At 43.8% G+C, this 16,362-nt stretch overlaps 1 protein-coding gene across 3 annotated transcripts in view; it reads right to left on the minus strand.

Moving 5' to 3' along the window:
- The window catches only part of NTAN1 (N-terminal asparagine amidase), a 1,046,973-nt gene that overhangs the window by 862,645 nt on the left and 167,966 nt on the right, over positions 1 to 16,362 (minus strand). For all 3 annotated transcript variants that reach the window (XM_073591178.1, XM_073591177.1, XM_073591176.1), the window contains exon 2: positions 11,438 to 11,540. In XM_073591178.1, the coding sequence (XP_073447279.1) occupies positions 11,438 to 11,540 (103 nt within the window). The remainder of the gene's footprint in view (positions 1 to 11,437; positions 11,541 to 16,362) is intronic.

Here is a 16,362-nt window from a genome sequence, read left to right on the forward strand (position 1 = left end):
GAACTGAGGGGTTATAATCTCCCGTTGCGACATTGTCATCCACAAACAGGCCACTTCTGGAGGTAAGGAATTCTGTGTGGCCCTGCTAGCCAAACTTCCAGAATTGTATGGTGCATCCTCTACCATGGATGTGATGAAAACTCAGTCAAAACCCAGGAGAGGAATGCGCTTGTTTCTTGGCGTCGACTGAAACAAGCTGCATTGGATGCAGATATGGAGGATGGTCCTGATGTGCTAACGGATGGAGGCAAGTTAACCTCCATTCACCTTTTACTATGAGCCAACCTCATAGAAGGCATCCATATGAAAATTTGAAACCGATTATTAGCCAGACCCGAATTTAATGAAATGACAATACCTGCCATTCTATCCACTCTTTCCTATAGAGAGAGAGAGAGATGGACAGGAAGAAACAGGATAAAACATCCAAAATCCTTGTGTCTCAAGCTCCTTATGCAGAACAAACAGGCCAGGATCGTTGGAAAAAGACAATGCTGGAAAGCCCAAACTTGTTACATCTGCAGAAAGGAAGGACATCTAAGGTGTGACTGTCCTAACAGACCCAAGGGTAAGTGGCAGTTCATTCCAGACGATCCAACAACTTTAGTTGGAGGGATGGCCAGCCACGGCTATGATTCTTCATAGGACGTTGGACGTTGATGTCAGGACATATCAACCTGTTTATCGAGGAATTAAAATATCCCCTCCCTTGCTTCATTGACACCGGTGCAGCCCGAAAGGTTCTGAGATCCAAAGATTACACCCACTGTGGGTCTCACAGGTCAGACAGTGTCTCTACAGACCACCAAGCCACTCCATTGTAGGTTGAGGCAACACACAGAGGCCATTAAGTCTGTACATCAGACTTGTTCCCATCAATTTATTGGGAGCTGATATTTTGTCGGAAATACAAGCGGTCATTGAGTACACTCTAACAGGTGTTGTGGTTAGCAGTGCATTGTCGGATGAGCACCTATGTGTAATGGTGGCTCTACCGTACATGATAGAACCTGATTGTTTTCTGGGGTTGGATGTGCTTACGGAAGTGGATCCCAAACTTTGGGCGATTGACATGTATGATGTGGGTCTTCTGCCGGTCCCGCCAACCACAGTAAACATCAGATCAGGGAGCGTTTTGCCCAAATTACCACAATACCCTTTGAGTGTGGCGCAGATGGATAATCTTAAAATCCAAATAGACCGGTACCTGCTGATAAAAGTTCTCACGCCAACCAAATCCCCCTGTAACATTGCTTTATTCCCGGTATCTAAGTCTGTCAAAGGTCAGGAAGCAACGTTCCATTTAGTACATGCTTTAAGGGCTATTAATAAAATCATTATCAAGCCTTGTTGGCCTCTATACCACCTAACGCAATTTTCTTCAGTGTCATTGATCTGACTAATGCATTTTTTTCTGTACCACTGGACCCCCTGTGCCAGTACCTTTTTGCTTTTTCATTCCAGGTTTGACAACTGACTTGGACATGTCTCAGTTAGGGGCCTGTGACTAGTCCCTCGGAGTACAGTTGCAAACTTAAAATAGTGTTGGATCAGTGGACCCCAATGAATCAAGAGGTGGTGCTGTTAGAGTATGTTGATGACATTGTTGCTTTGTTTCCCCGCAAGGGATGTTTGTTATCAGCATACTGTCTCATTGCTTAACCATCTTGCGTCCACGGGGAATAAGGCTAGCAAGGAGAAATTAGTTTTGCAGGGAGAAGGTCACCTTTTTAGGACATTGCATATCTCAGGGTACTCGACACCTGACAACCCAGAGAATGCAGACACTGAGACTTCCCGAAATCCCAAAACACACGACAAACGAGAGCCATTCTTGGTCTTATCAATTACTGTAGAGACTGGGTCCCTAACATCTCATCCACATTAGGACCCATTTACGAAATCCCATCCCAAACACCCTTTCAACTGACTGATAACTGGTCATTCCTACTTGATCCAAGAACTCTCCAAAGCATCTGCTTTAGGTCTGCCCAACTACAACCTCCACTTCTACCTTTTCTGCTATGAAAGCAAAGGCCACGCCACTGGAGTACTAACCCAACTACATGGGTCCAGGTACCGACCCATCATGTATCTATCGACTGCCCTAGATCCAGGCATTTGAGGCTCACCAGGTTGTGTATGAGCCATAGCCGCCTGCGCTGTATTGTTACAGAAGGTAGGTGACAGTCTTGGACTTCCCACTGACCCTCTATACTCCCCATTCAGTGCAGGAGATCCTAAATCAAGTTCAGACAAAAACACCTCTCCAAGTATGAAGTGGCTTTCCTAACCCCTACTAACCTGACTTTAAGATGATGCACAATTTTTAACCCAGCATCTTTTTCCTGTTAAGGAGAAAGAGAAGGGGGGGGATAATGGTGTGAAAAGCGACAACACTCAAACTTCCCAGACTAACAATACTAACCTCTCTACCTCTAACCAACTTTTCAATTTTTTTTTAATCAAATTCTTTTTATTATTTTATATGAAAATGACATTGACACAATACAGACAAAACCACAAAAATAGAAATCGCACCAAACCAAAACTCCCCCAGAAAAAAAAAAATTTAAACCCCATCCCTTCAACAAGCCCTGACAACCCCCCCCCCCCCCCCCCACTCGGAGTATATATGACACACAAAAAAAAAAGGAATAACAAACTTCTCAATTTAGAAGGAGAACATGTTGATGATCACCACGACTGTTTCTTCGATGGAACTTGAGTCAGCAACCATCAGTCCGGTGAAGGAGGCCCCCATCCCAGACGCTAAGAACCTTTTTGTTGATGGTTCCAGGTATTACACCCCAGATGGTAAGCCACGCACAGGTTATGCAGTGACTACAGTCGGCGAAATTGTGGAAAAGAGTTAATTGAGTTTCAACATGTTTGCACAGGAAGCCAAGCTGGGGTCACTGGCAAGAGCTTGTGAGAAAGACCCAAGAGGGTCAAAGGATCAATATCTACACAGAGTCCAGGTATGCTTTTGGGATAGCTCATGATTTCAGTCCTATCTGGAAAGCAAGAGGGTTTCTGACTAGTTTGGGGAAGCCCGTGAAACATGCGCAGTTAAATCAACGGGTTATTCGTTGCTTTCAACCTGCCGCGTGAGATAGCCATTCTAAAAGTTAAGGCCCACACAACTGATAGGACTTTGGAGGCTGATGGAGATAGAGCTGCTAAGGAAGGTGCTCAGAACCCTCCTGGGGAAACCCTGATGCTAGCCATCCCCTCTGATGTGTCTCTGGAAGAATTTAAGAGACTACAGTCACAAGCGAAATTACAGGAAAAGAGAAGATGGACAGCACCAGAGGCCACAAGAGGTCCAGATGACATCTGGGGTCTTGGTAATAAATGGTGCCTGCCTAGATGCTTTTTCCAATGATGGTCCATTCGGCTCATTATCCAGGGCATCAGTCAAAGAAGGTTACGTGTGCGCAGGTGGATGAGCATTGGATCGCCCCTGGATTTACTACCGCAGCTGCTAATTTTGCAGCAGCCTGCCTGGTTTGCGCATTGCACGACCCAGGTAGGATGGTACCAGTGCCCAAACAACATTCCCCCCGAGCAGAATATCCATTACAGCGCATCCAGATAGACTGCATTAAATTGCCTAGAAGTGGATTGTACGAACACGTCTTGGTCTGTGTAGATATGTTTTCAGGTTGGCCGGAGGCATGGCCGGTTCAGAAAGCCAACGCCACCACCACAGCCAAGAAGATCCTGTCCGAAATGGTGTGTTGCTGGGGCCTACCTGAAACTATCGAGTCGGATCGAGGCTTCCACTTCACTGGTCAGATATTTGCAGAAGTGTGTAAAGCCCTCCATATCAATCAGATATTACACACCCCTTATCATCCCCAAAGTAGTGGTAAGGTTGAAAGGTTAAATGGAATCCTTAAAAATAAAATCTCAAAAATAATAGCCTATATTGGGAAACCTTGGCCCGAATGTCTCCTCATAGCTCTTCACTCCATCAGAAATGCTCCTAGTCGACCGCACGGGTTATCTCCATATGAGGTTTTGTTTGGAAGTCAACCAAAAACAGGGTTGTACTTTCCTCAGCAGCTGTCGTCTTTACATTCTCAGCTGACGGGGTATGTGCAGTCACTGCAAAATTAGCTCCAAAAAATCCACAATAGAGTTCACTAGTCCCTTCCAGACCCTGACTCGATAACCAGTTTACACTCTACCCAACCAGGTGACTTGGTTGTGGTAAAGAAACACCAGAGGACAGGACTAGAGTCGAGATACCTCGGGCCATTCCAGGTTCAGCTGACCACGCTGACCTCTCTAAAGCTTGAAGAACGGGACAACTGGATCCACACCAGCCACTGCAAGAAGCTGCTCAACTACATCAAAGAATGAGGAGTATCTTTTATATTTATATCTTTAGTTTAGCGTATTTTAGCAAGGGTGACGATGAAAAGCATCCCAACTTATTGTTTAAAATGCACCTCCAACTGGCTAAAACGGCGAACAGGACCAGCTGCTGGGTATGCTCTAAACCCCCACCGAGCCTTGGCACAATGGCAGCAGTACATGCTCTATATGGATGTCCGTATTTGGTATGAGGCAATTCAAAAAACTAGTAAAGACTTCAGATACTTGTCAATAGAACTTGACGATACATTCCTAGAGGGTAAAATTAGTTATAGTTTTAACATTAGCTCCAGCTTTTGCCCCTCTCACAAAACCAGTATGGGTATCAGAACAACTGGGTAGCCCACAAGTGTGTTTGAACTTTAGTTTCAGTAGAGGGGATAACTTCGTAGGGTCCACCACCTGTAAGGAAGGTATAAACGTTAATCTAACCAATGAAGCCCCCGGCCTTAACACCAATAGACCAGATTACATCTGTTGGAAGGAAGGGTGTGACGTTCAGACCGAGGGAGCAATCCCCCAATATATTCTGTTACTACGCAATGCATGTGACCGTAAGAGTGATTTCCCCTGTGTGACTCTGACAGGCCCCTACTACTTCTTATGAGGTACTTCAGCTTATAAAGTGATTCCCCCTAATGCAAGAGGTTCATGCATCCTGGTGAAACTCGTCCCAGCATCTTACATCACAGATGATCGTGAGGATCTGATGGTGCAAGAGAAGGTAAGAACTGCAGGAAGAGCTAGAAGGGAGTTGTTCACCAACTCTGACCAGGCCTGGGCATGGTTTCCTGCTTGGACAGGGTGGGGATTGAAACAATTGAACAACTTCTCATCCATTGTTGATAGGACAATGGGACTACAATATAATTTATTGCTTAAAAAGAGCAATATACAAAAGATTCCAGCAATCAAATACTACCTGCTTATTCCTTATATATAGGACAAGGAGAAGTTTCAAAATAGTTGCTTCAGGCGAAGTTCCGGTATCAGAGGAACGAAACATGTTAATTCCTACGCTGGGATAGCACCCCTGTTTTATACCAACCCCCACCTACACCCTGGTTTATGCGAAAGCAAATGATGCACTATCAGAAGCAACTATTTTGAATAACTTACCAGAGATGTACTCCATGTAACAGAATCCTGGACTTTGATCTCATTGTCCATTTGGGCTTTTATCAACCTGCTCTTGATGGTATTGAAATACTGCACAACTTGAAGATCCACAGAAAAAACGGAGATTATATATTTCCTGCTGAGGAATTGTATGCATTGCACATACACTGCCAGATCGATCTCCACATATGATTAGTGGAGAACTCTGTGCCACCAGCTGGATCCGTGAGTAACCATCACTGAATAATCACATCATTACACCAACTGCCTATGGAAGTTTTACCTGCACGTTGCGGGAAACATAGTATGTGGTTACATTGAACTCACCTATGAATACATCTGTGGCTTTGAATAAGATAAAATATTGGTTGTAATTGTGACATCCAGGGACTCATACCATCTCCCTGATACGTGGATGCATACCTCTGTTTGTTTTTGCACTTTATACATCAGGAAGAGAACTCTGGGGTTTCATTGCCATCTGGAGGATTAACACATCTACTCGTGATAAAGTTTTTTTACCATATACAGTGGGGACGGAAAGCATTCAGACCCCCTTAAATTTTTCACTCTGTTATATTGCAGCCATTTGCTAAAATCATTTAAGTTCATTTTTTTCCTCATTAATGTACACACAGCACCCCATATTGACAGAAAAAACACAGAATTGTTGACATTTTTGCAGATTTATTAAAAAAGAAAAACTGAAATATCACATGGTCCTAAGTATTCAGACCCTTTGCTGCGGCACTCATATTTTACTCAGGTGCTGTCCATTTCTTCTGATCATCCTTGAGATAGTTCTACGCCTTCATTTGAGTCCAGGTGTGTTTGATTATACTGATTGGACTTGATTAGGAAAGCCACACACCTGTCTATACAAGACCTTACAGCTCACAGTGCATGTCAGAGCAAATGAGAATCATGAGGTTAAAGGAACTGCCTGAAGAGCTGAGACAGAATTGTGGCAAGGCACAGATCTGGCCAAGGTTACAAAAAATTTTCTGCTGCACTTAAGGTTCTTAAGAGCACAGTGGCCTCCATAATCCTTAAATGGAAGACGTTTGGGACGACCAGAACCCTTCCTAGAGCTGGCCGTCCGGCCAAACTGAGCTATCGGGGGAGAAGAGGCTTGGTGAGAGAGGTAAAGAAGAACCCAGAGATCACTGTGGCTGAGCTCCAGAGATGCATTCGGGAGATGGGAGAAAGTTGTAGAAAGACAACCATCACCGCAGCCCTCCACCAGTCGGGGCTTTATGGCAGAGTGGCCCGACGGAAGCCTCTCCTCAGTGCAAGACACATGAAAGCCTGCATGGAGTTTGTTAAAAAAACACCTGACTCCAAGATGGTGATAAATAAGATTCTTTGGTCTGATGAGACCAAGATAGAACTTTTTGGCCTTAATTCTAAGCGGTATGTGTGGAGAAAACCAGGCACTGCTCATCACCTGTCCAATAAAGTCCCAATAGTAAAGCACGGTGGTGGCAGCATCATGCTGTGGTGGTGTTTTTTTTTAGCTGCAGGGACAGGACAACTGGTTGCAATCAAGGGAAAGATGAATGCAGCCAAGTACAGGGATATCCTGGATGAAAACCTTCTCCAGAGTGCTCAGGACCTCAGACTGGGCCTTAGGTTTACCTTCCAACAAGACAATAACCCTAAGCACACAGCTAAAATAACGAAGGAGTGGCTTCACAACAACTCCGTGACTGTTCTTGAATGGCCCAGCCAGAGCCCTGACTTAAACCCAATTGAGCATCTCTGGAGAGACCTAAAAATGGCTGTCCACCAATGTTTACCATCCAACCTGACAGAACTGGAGAGGATCTGCAAGGAGGAATGGCAGAGGATCCCCAAATCCAGGTGTGAAAAACTTGTTGCATCTTTCCCAAAAAGACTCATGGCTGTATTAGATAAAAAGGCTGCTTCTACTAAATACTGAGCAAAGGATCTGAATACTTAGGACCATGTGATATTTCAATTTTTCTTTTTTAATAAATCTGCAAAAATGTCAACAATTCTGTGTTTTGGGAAAAAAATGAACTTAAATGATTTTAGCAAATGGCTGCAATATAACAAAGTGTGAAAAATTTAAGGGGGTCTGAATACTTTCTGTCCCCACTGTATATTTCTTGGACTTATTTTTTCTCCTTTATAGCAACTATACCATTCATATTTTTTGACATAGCCCCATACGACTGACTAACAATACATATGGAATACATGAGTATATCTGGATAGTGTTTATAGTGCATCATTCCATTGTGAAACAGTGTGTTTTATAACTGTATTTTCAGAGACACACTGCACCCTTTAGGAATTTTATGCTATGCATTTGTTTACAGGTTGCTTGGGGGGTTTTATAGGTGTTATAGGGTGTGCTCTCATTTGGGGGAGGGAGGGGTCTGTGGATCGCTGTTTTTACCCCATTTTTCCCATTATTCGGGGGATTGTTTTGCAATGGGGTGTCTGTTTTCATTAATGTAGGGGAATATAGAACATTTGGGAAGTTTTTGTAACTTCTTCTTGTCCTATATATAAGGAATAAGCAGGTAGTATTTGATTGCTGGAATCTTTTGTATCTTGCTCTTCTTTTTAAGCAATAAATTATATTGTAGTTACCTCTTCAGGGTGTGTATACATCTCTTATTTTTTCTCTTTTTTTGGTTCAATATTAATATTGATTGCATCCCCCAATATAAATCGGTGAGTGCTACTAGTTAATTAATTTAGGTGGGAATCCCATACTCTTCCATTTATGCATGGACATTAGGCCTTTGGCAGCAGAGGTGGTGCCTGCGGGAACGTCAAATACCCTCTTAAAGGAAGCCACAAACTCTGGGTAACTCTGGACAACGAGTCTTTGCGTCTCCCATAGAGGGTTTGCCCAGGCAAAGGTATCATGAAGCCTACTTTGCTTCTGTCCGTGGGAAATGCCCGGAGCAGCATCTCAAAGTAAATCTCAACCTGCAAAAAAGCCGCTGCTCCCAGGTGATGTGTACCAACCATAAACTTCAAAGCATGCTGCAACCATGAGGTGCACGTCCTGCCACTGCAAGCAGACTACTGGTAAAGAAAAATTAGGACGAATGGCAGCTCTCCCATATAATGCAAAAAGGCTTTATTATATCCAAAACATGTAAAAACAATCCATTTGGGGAGGGGAACAAAAAGGCAGACACGTTTCAAACGTAAACGTGCTTTGTCAATACCATATGGAAATGCGAGTGTTATCTCAATATATATATATGTGAATAGGTTTCAAAATTAAACTCAGGTGTGTCCAATTCCACACTCACATTTCCTGTTTCAAGTTTCCATCGTGCACAATTAAATTTGAACATTTTATATAATATGAACGATGCAATTTTTACAAGCATCATTCTAAAAACATAAACCAGTACATGAGCAAACTAAAGACTAAAAACATATATAAGCTTACATGAAACTGTAACTATCATGAGTACATCATTTGGATATCAATGTATACAAAAACACAAATACAGGTATAAATTTCAACCTGGTTGAGAAACCCTCTGCATTGAACTGGATTGCCCCCGAATCGGTGGGGAAGCAGAGCGGAACCAGACATACCTCTTATAGAGGTAATATTCGGGACGGGTGCCAGCACCGAGACCGGAGCAGCAGCAGGGACAGCCTGAAACACAGGTTGTACCGGAGAAACCACAGTGGGAGGTTCCAGGTGAGCAGTGCGATTCAGGAGTGTGCGTAATGCTATGGTAAACTTATCCATGCGGAGATCCTGCTCATCCAATCTGGAAAAAATATAACCAACAAGTGGATTACCTGCAACTTCTGAATTCATGGCCTTTGCCTAATGTCAGGAACCATGAATCAGACTGAGACAGAAGTGCAGTAAAAATCACACTATTTAATAAAATGGTAAAATGGTATAAACAGCGCAAACGTAGTCAAAACATTGCCAGATTTCTGTAACCAGGACGGGTTGTCAGAACAAGCCAGAGAAACAGGAGTCCATAGATCAGCGAAGTCGGGTGCAACAAACAGGATCAGGAACCAGAAGGGAAGTCAGTCAAGCAAAAGTCTTTCACAGGAAAACACAGCAGAGAGAATCCAGATATGCTGACCAAGGCAAAGGCAAGAAGATCTGATCCAAAGAGTTTATATAACTACCAGCTCTAACTGACGAGCAGGAAATGAAGACCAGGTGAGTCACTGTGGAAGGGAGAGTCTTTGGCAATTAGCCGTCAGCTGAGCACAGAGCTCTGAGAAGGAAGGGCTGAGCCCAGCCCTGACAACAACTAAAGGCTGGTGTCACCCTCTATAGTAGGTAAAAAAAAACATTCCGGGCTCCGACTTGCTCTTGCCTGAAGCCACCTGTGCTGCCTTGCCATCCTCCTTTTCCATGAGGTGGGCAACGGCAGACTTTCAGCTCCTTGCAGCTCGCTGGGTCCTGGGAGAAAACAGTGAACCTCCAGCCACGCGGGTCCAGCATCTCCTCCACGCTTTATTCCCACATCCTGGGTCGTGCTGGGCGTGCTCCGCCCCCTCCCTGCTCTGACTGGAAGTCCCAGTTTCAGAGCGAGGCTTGGAGCGCACTCCCCCTTACTTCCTCTGGGTCTCGCAAAATGGCGCCCGCTGCACCAGGGGAAGATAGGAGACCCGAACTGCTGAGCGGCGTGCAATGACCACACCATGGGGTGACCTGCTCTAAGGCCTGCAGGTTAGTGCGGCCCTCACCAGCGTTCCTAAACCTGGTTCACAGGAGTACCATCCGACTCTCAGGTCTTCAGGCCAGAGAAAATAAAAGTTTCGCTGTGGGAGAAACACAATCAATAGGGACAAGGGGGAAGGTGGGGCCTTTTCACAGCTGTCAACTGATTGTGTTTGCTGTAGGGAGGAGCTAATCACAACAAAACAGACTGAATTCAGTAAAATGCTTGCTTATAGCAATGTAACACACTCCAATAAGTATAATGTGTAAAAATGAAAATAAAAACCTGATCACTTCCCCAGAGCAGTACAATGTTAGCACATTATAACATTTTATTGCTCCGGTCACGGTGTGTTAAAAAAAAAAAAAAAAAAAAAAAAAAAAAAAACATAAAAAGAAACAAATAACTTTTTTTTTTCGTACTATCATCAGTCAGTGTCCCTGATCACCTTCACACCAATTATTTGATGACGCTGTACTGGTGACAGTATGTTAAAAAAAAAAAATGTGAATAAAGGGGTCATTTGGGGGGTATTTCTACTGTCCTGACATTTTAGGGTCCGAAATTAGGCAGCCAGTACATCAGTATGGATCAATTTTCAGATATATACCATAGTTTATGGACTCTAACTTTCACACAGAATAAATTATATACACTGATTAGAGTTAGTTTCACCAAAGAAATGTAAAAGAATACATTTTGGGCTAAATTTATGGAGAGCAATTCTTTATTTGCAAAATTTTATAACAGAAACAAAGAAAAACACATTTTTTTAAAATTTTCAGTCTCTTTCGTTTATTTAGCAAAAAATTAAACCAACTCAGTGGTGATTAAATAGTACTAAAAGAAAGCTCTATTTGTGTGAGCAAAATGATAAAAATTTAGTTTGGGTACAGTGAAGCATTACTGTGTAATTGTCATTCAAAGTGCAAGTTATGGTTTTACAAGTAAACAAATCTTAAAGTGTATGTCATAACTATAGCTAAATAACTTTTTTTCTAGTTATGGACAGATAAGAGAAGGAATAGAACTCCTGTCAGGTTTTTACTGCAATCCAGGGCTCTGTTAGAGTAATATATCCTCACTTCCTCTACCGCTGACAAAAGTTTCACAATACAGGTAGGGAAGAAAAATATGCAGTAGCAACACATACAGAAATACAATTTGACAGTGGTTTTAGTCTTCTCCTACTCTTATTTATTTCTTTAAAGACAGTCAGGAAAGTGTGTACATACTGTCATTTGGAGTAGTAGCAGCCAGTTCCCTTTGATGAATGTATAAACAACCTTTAGGTCCAAATATCTGTAATTGTTGACTGGTTAGCTCTTGGGCTCGCTCCTAATGAATCAAAACAAAGTATATGATGATCATAAGTTTATCATAAATGTACACACACACATAGCTATCACATCTCCAACTAATTTTCTGCCACTTGCATCAGCTCATTCCCCACAGTTACAACCTTTTGTACCACCTAACCCAGCCTATTAGATTGTAAGCTCTTCTGAGCAGGGCCCTCTTAATCCTCTTGTATTTTATTGTATTATAACTGAATTGTCTCCATTTTATATTGTAAAAGCTGCGTAAACTGTTGGCGCTATATAAATCCTGTATAATAATAAAAATAATGATAGCTATAATAACCATTGTTATTAAACAAGATCTATGCTCTGAAGCTTAGGGAGGTGAATTGGCCATGGATATAAAAATGGCAGACTCTAGGATATAAAAAAAATTAGGTTTTCCATGTTTTTAATCCTGCAACACCCAGTAACTAAACACATGGGAGACGGGGGTTGCCTAACCGCACAGCTCTGGCATTAGTGGGGGTTTTCCTTGCTGTAACACACCAACCATGGTGAAACATAACAGGTCCATGGCAGCTCCTAAGCCGCACAGAAGTCTCTTAAACTAGTAATTTTAAAGGCAGCCTGATTTTTTACACAAGGTAGATGACTGCATTCAGAGATCCCTTTACTCGGATTGCTAGTTTTCTTACCTGTTTACCAAGATTACCTGTTTACTAGAATTAAGCTGGTTGCTTACCTGGTGGCGCTGTATTACATGCATGTAATCAATGTCGGGCCAGAGCTTGGCGATGTAAATCTAGTTTCGTGGGTACTGGTCATTCATTTGGATTCACGTCTCATTTCTTTTCTATAGTGGTTTCTTGGGAGCACTTACAGTTGTGACTGTCTCCAAGGTAAAGAGGTTCTAAGTACTTTAAAACCTCATATCAATCTGGGAGCTCCACTTGTGGGACTCGTAGGTCAGAACTGAGTGCAGAAAGGTCCTTGACTGTGTGCAGGAGGAAGGTTCACTTCTACCTGAAGCAGTTGCGCTTAGGCAGAAGGGGACATGACAGTGATAGGTCCCAGTCTCGCAACAAAAGAAAGCAAGGGGATCAGGGCTGTGTGATGTTAAAGGGTTATCAGAGACAGGTTCTATAACAGTTCTATTTCAGCTTCTTTATGGACCTCGTTCTGGTCCCGGGCTGGTTTCTCTGATATCACCAAAAAGAGCATTCAGCAGATGATTAACACTGGAGTGGGTATTGAGGAACTCCTAGTAAAAAAGGTCATGACACCCACGGGTCCATTCAAAAATGTTTATTGAACTAAAGCATCAGGTGAAGCCAGCATGTTTTGTATTGACCTTTTTACACTGGAGGGCATGCTGGCCCAGAAATGCCATGTTCAGTGGTCAGGAAATACAGGAGGCTAAAGAAAGGAAGAACAAAAGAGTTCCTGTGGTTCCAGGAGTTGTTCACAGGGGATGGCTGGGACTGGTGTCTCACAGTAACAGTCAGACGTGCAAATCAGTCAGTTTAGGTTACAAGCAAAGACATGGTCAGCAAACAGGAAAAAGGATAGGTTGAGGCAACAAGGTCATGAAATGTCAATAAACAGATGGCAAGCAGAGGCAACACTGCACTGGTGTGGCAGCGATCAGGAACACTGTTGCTGGTTTACACTGGGGACTATTGTGGCAGAAATCAAGAACACTCCTGCTGACTTACAATGGTCTGGTGGCACTGGGATTGGTGTGGAGACAATCATGAACACTGTTGCTGGCTTATACTGGTGTGGTGACGATCAGGGACAATATGACTAGTGTAGTGGTAATCGGGGACAATATGACTGGTGTGACAGTGAGCAGGTAGCAGTGATTAGGGAAACTGACTGGTGCAGTGGGAGATTAGGGATACTGAATGGCAGCACTAGTTTGGTAAAATTGTGCTGCCGTGGCGGTGATCAGAGATAGTGGCTGGCGGCATTAATGTACAGTGATATAAGAGCAGCCAGCCATTGTCCATGATCACCACCACAGTGACACTGCACTTGCTCTGGTGACAGTATGAAAAAAATAAAATAAAACAAAATTTAAAAAACGATATATTTGTTTTTAAATACTGTCACCAGAGCAGTACACTGTTACCATAGAAACACTGTACCACTCTGGGGAGGTGATTGGGATTTTTATTTTTGAGCACTGTGATTGCTCACACACATTTCTGACAGTGATAAGCTGCATTCCTGCAGTGATTGATTACTAGTGTGAGAGCTGTGATTGGCCACAGCTATCACATGGTAGAGGGCAGGTGTGACTTACCCTGTACCATGTGATCACTGTAACCAATCGCAGAAGTAAGCAATGACTTCATGAATGACAGCCATTGTTTACTACTGTGTATTGGTCACAGCGATCACATGGTACCAGGATGGAGCACAGTGGCCTGGTACACTTACTGGTGATCTGCTGTGTTCGGAGACCACAGATTGTGCCACTAGGCTTCCCCTGGGTGCATGCAGGAGGTGCAGTTCTGGGAAGACATACGGGTACGTCTTTCCAGAACAACACTTGTTCGCCTGGCCATATATGTATAGTGGCTGGGTAGAAAGCCGTTAATGAAGCTAAAATAGAACGGTTCTAAACCCTGTCTCTGATAACACGTTCAACATCACACAGTCGTGAGCCCCTTGCTGTTTTTTGTTGCGAAATTGGGGCAATACCAATCACTGGCATGTTCCCTTTTGCTAAAACGCAACTAGTTCAGGTAGAACCTTCCTCCTGCGCATACCAAAGGACCTTTTTGCACTCAGTTCTGACCTACGAGTCCCACAAGTGGAGCTCCCAGATTGATACAAGGTATTTAAGTACCTGGAACCTAGAGCTGCACGATTAATCGTATAGAGAATTGTGATCTCGATTCACCCCCCGCGATCTCCAGCCAGGATTACTGCGATTCTTGGGGGGCGTGGTCTCGGCATGGAAATGTGAGGACGTGTTCCTACTGAGCTCCCGGTCCGTGGCTCTCCAGCAGCCCTCCACAGTAGACGTACATAACATTATACCCTCCAGCTAATTACCCGGGTGGCAAGGAAGGCTGACTGCTGCAAGAGAGGTCCCGCTGGTGAAATGGAGCGTTTCCTGGTCCCCCGTACAGTCCGTGGTTTCTACCCCAGACACATCCAAGATGGCGCTGGCGGCTATCACGAGGACGGCACTCAGACTGTTGGCTGCAGACCTGGAGAGAGAAACGGAAGGCTCAGGCAACGATATGCCGCCGTTCTCACCACCCAGTTATCTCTCCCTCTGCCTGCCTCGCTCTCTCTCTCCCTCAAACCACTCCTTAGCCCAGACAATGATAAGCGTTGCTCCCTGCATATGCCACTATCCATGCAAGCTGATTTACCTGGACCCAGCTTCTCTCAGGCCCGGGGTCAGACAGAAAGACATGCTCTGAACCCTGATGTCACATCTCCGGTCACAGTGAGTACATCACACAGTGTGACACCCCAGCAGGGGTCTTTTTTAGGGCAGCTCACTGAGCAAACTATTTGGGCATTCTTACAAAAACTCCCCACCAGAGAGGACTTTGAATCACTGGCCTCTCGTGTAGAGATGGCTCTCAGGGGGGAGCTGGCTGGGCTTAAGCAGGAAGATGTGTAGTAGATGTTACAACACGGGTCACCACGCTAGAATCTGAGGCAACCACCATCACTCAATCTGTAACCAACATGCAGACAGCACACGCTGAAATTACTGACCAAGTTACTCAGTTAACTCTACTTTTGGATGACTTAGGATTACCGCAATTCTTGCCGGTGTCCCTGTGATGTAGCCTGGACCGGAGGAGAAGCCGTCGGAACCAGCGTGGAGCGCAAATGGCGCGGATATCAGAATGGACGTCAGCAACTGGAACTGACATCAGTCAGCAGAGAGCATAGTGCCAGGCCTGGACTGTGCAAGCGCAATCAACACGCTGCTCGCTCCCGATGCTCGGGGCTGGTTATCCGCCCCTTGCTGTATTAAATGAATAACCAGCCCTGAGCATCGGGAGCGAGCGGCGTGTTGATTGCGCATGCGTCGTCTACAGTTGATTTTTCTTTTTTAAATTAACCATTTTAAGAAATCGTGAGAGAATCGTGATCTTTATTCTAAGCAAAAGAATCGCAATTCTCATTTTTCCCAGAATCGTGCAGCTCTACTCATTACCTTGGTCACAGACACAACTGGAAGTGCTCCCAAGAAACCGCCATAGAAAAGAAACGAGGCATGTGAATCCAGATGAATGACCAGTACCCACAAAACTAGATCTACATCGCCAAGCTTGGGCCCGACATCGATTACATGCACGTAGTACAGCGCAACCAGATAAGCAACCAGCAATCCTTCAAATTAGGGAAGAATGTCCCTGATTTCCATCAAAAAAAGTGTACAGTATCTACATAAAAAGGACACACAATATTTAACATATATCTGCTTAATATACTTTTACAATACATTAAAGTACCAGCCAATTGTGTATATCATCATATACCATTCTATAGTACAAGCCATACACTGTATTAGTGTGAGTGACACATAAAAGCGGTATTAAGCCCAAAACTAAAAATGCAGCTTACCATCCCTTAGATGTGGTGGCTGCAGCAATTTTCTTTTCGTAAGTTTTTATCCCTCTGTTTTCACCTGGTCATCTGGCCAGTAAGGCCTCATACACAGTGGACGTTTTTGGATGTTTTTACAGCTGCTGTTTTTGGCTTCAGATGTTTTTTGCTACAGTCAAACTCTCCAGCATGTTATCCTATGTGTCCATGCACACATAAGCTGTTATCAACTGTTTTTGGCTGGGGTGTTTTTTGACTGTAAGAAAACC

The sequence above is a fragment of the Aquarana catesbeiana genome, linkage group LG06 (assembly GCF_042186555.1).
Source record: "Aquarana catesbeiana isolate 2022-GZ linkage group LG06, ASM4218655v1, whole genome shotgun sequence".
NCBI classification, from domain to species: Eukaryota; Metazoa; Chordata; class Amphibia; order Anura; family Ranidae; genus Aquarana; species Aquarana catesbeiana.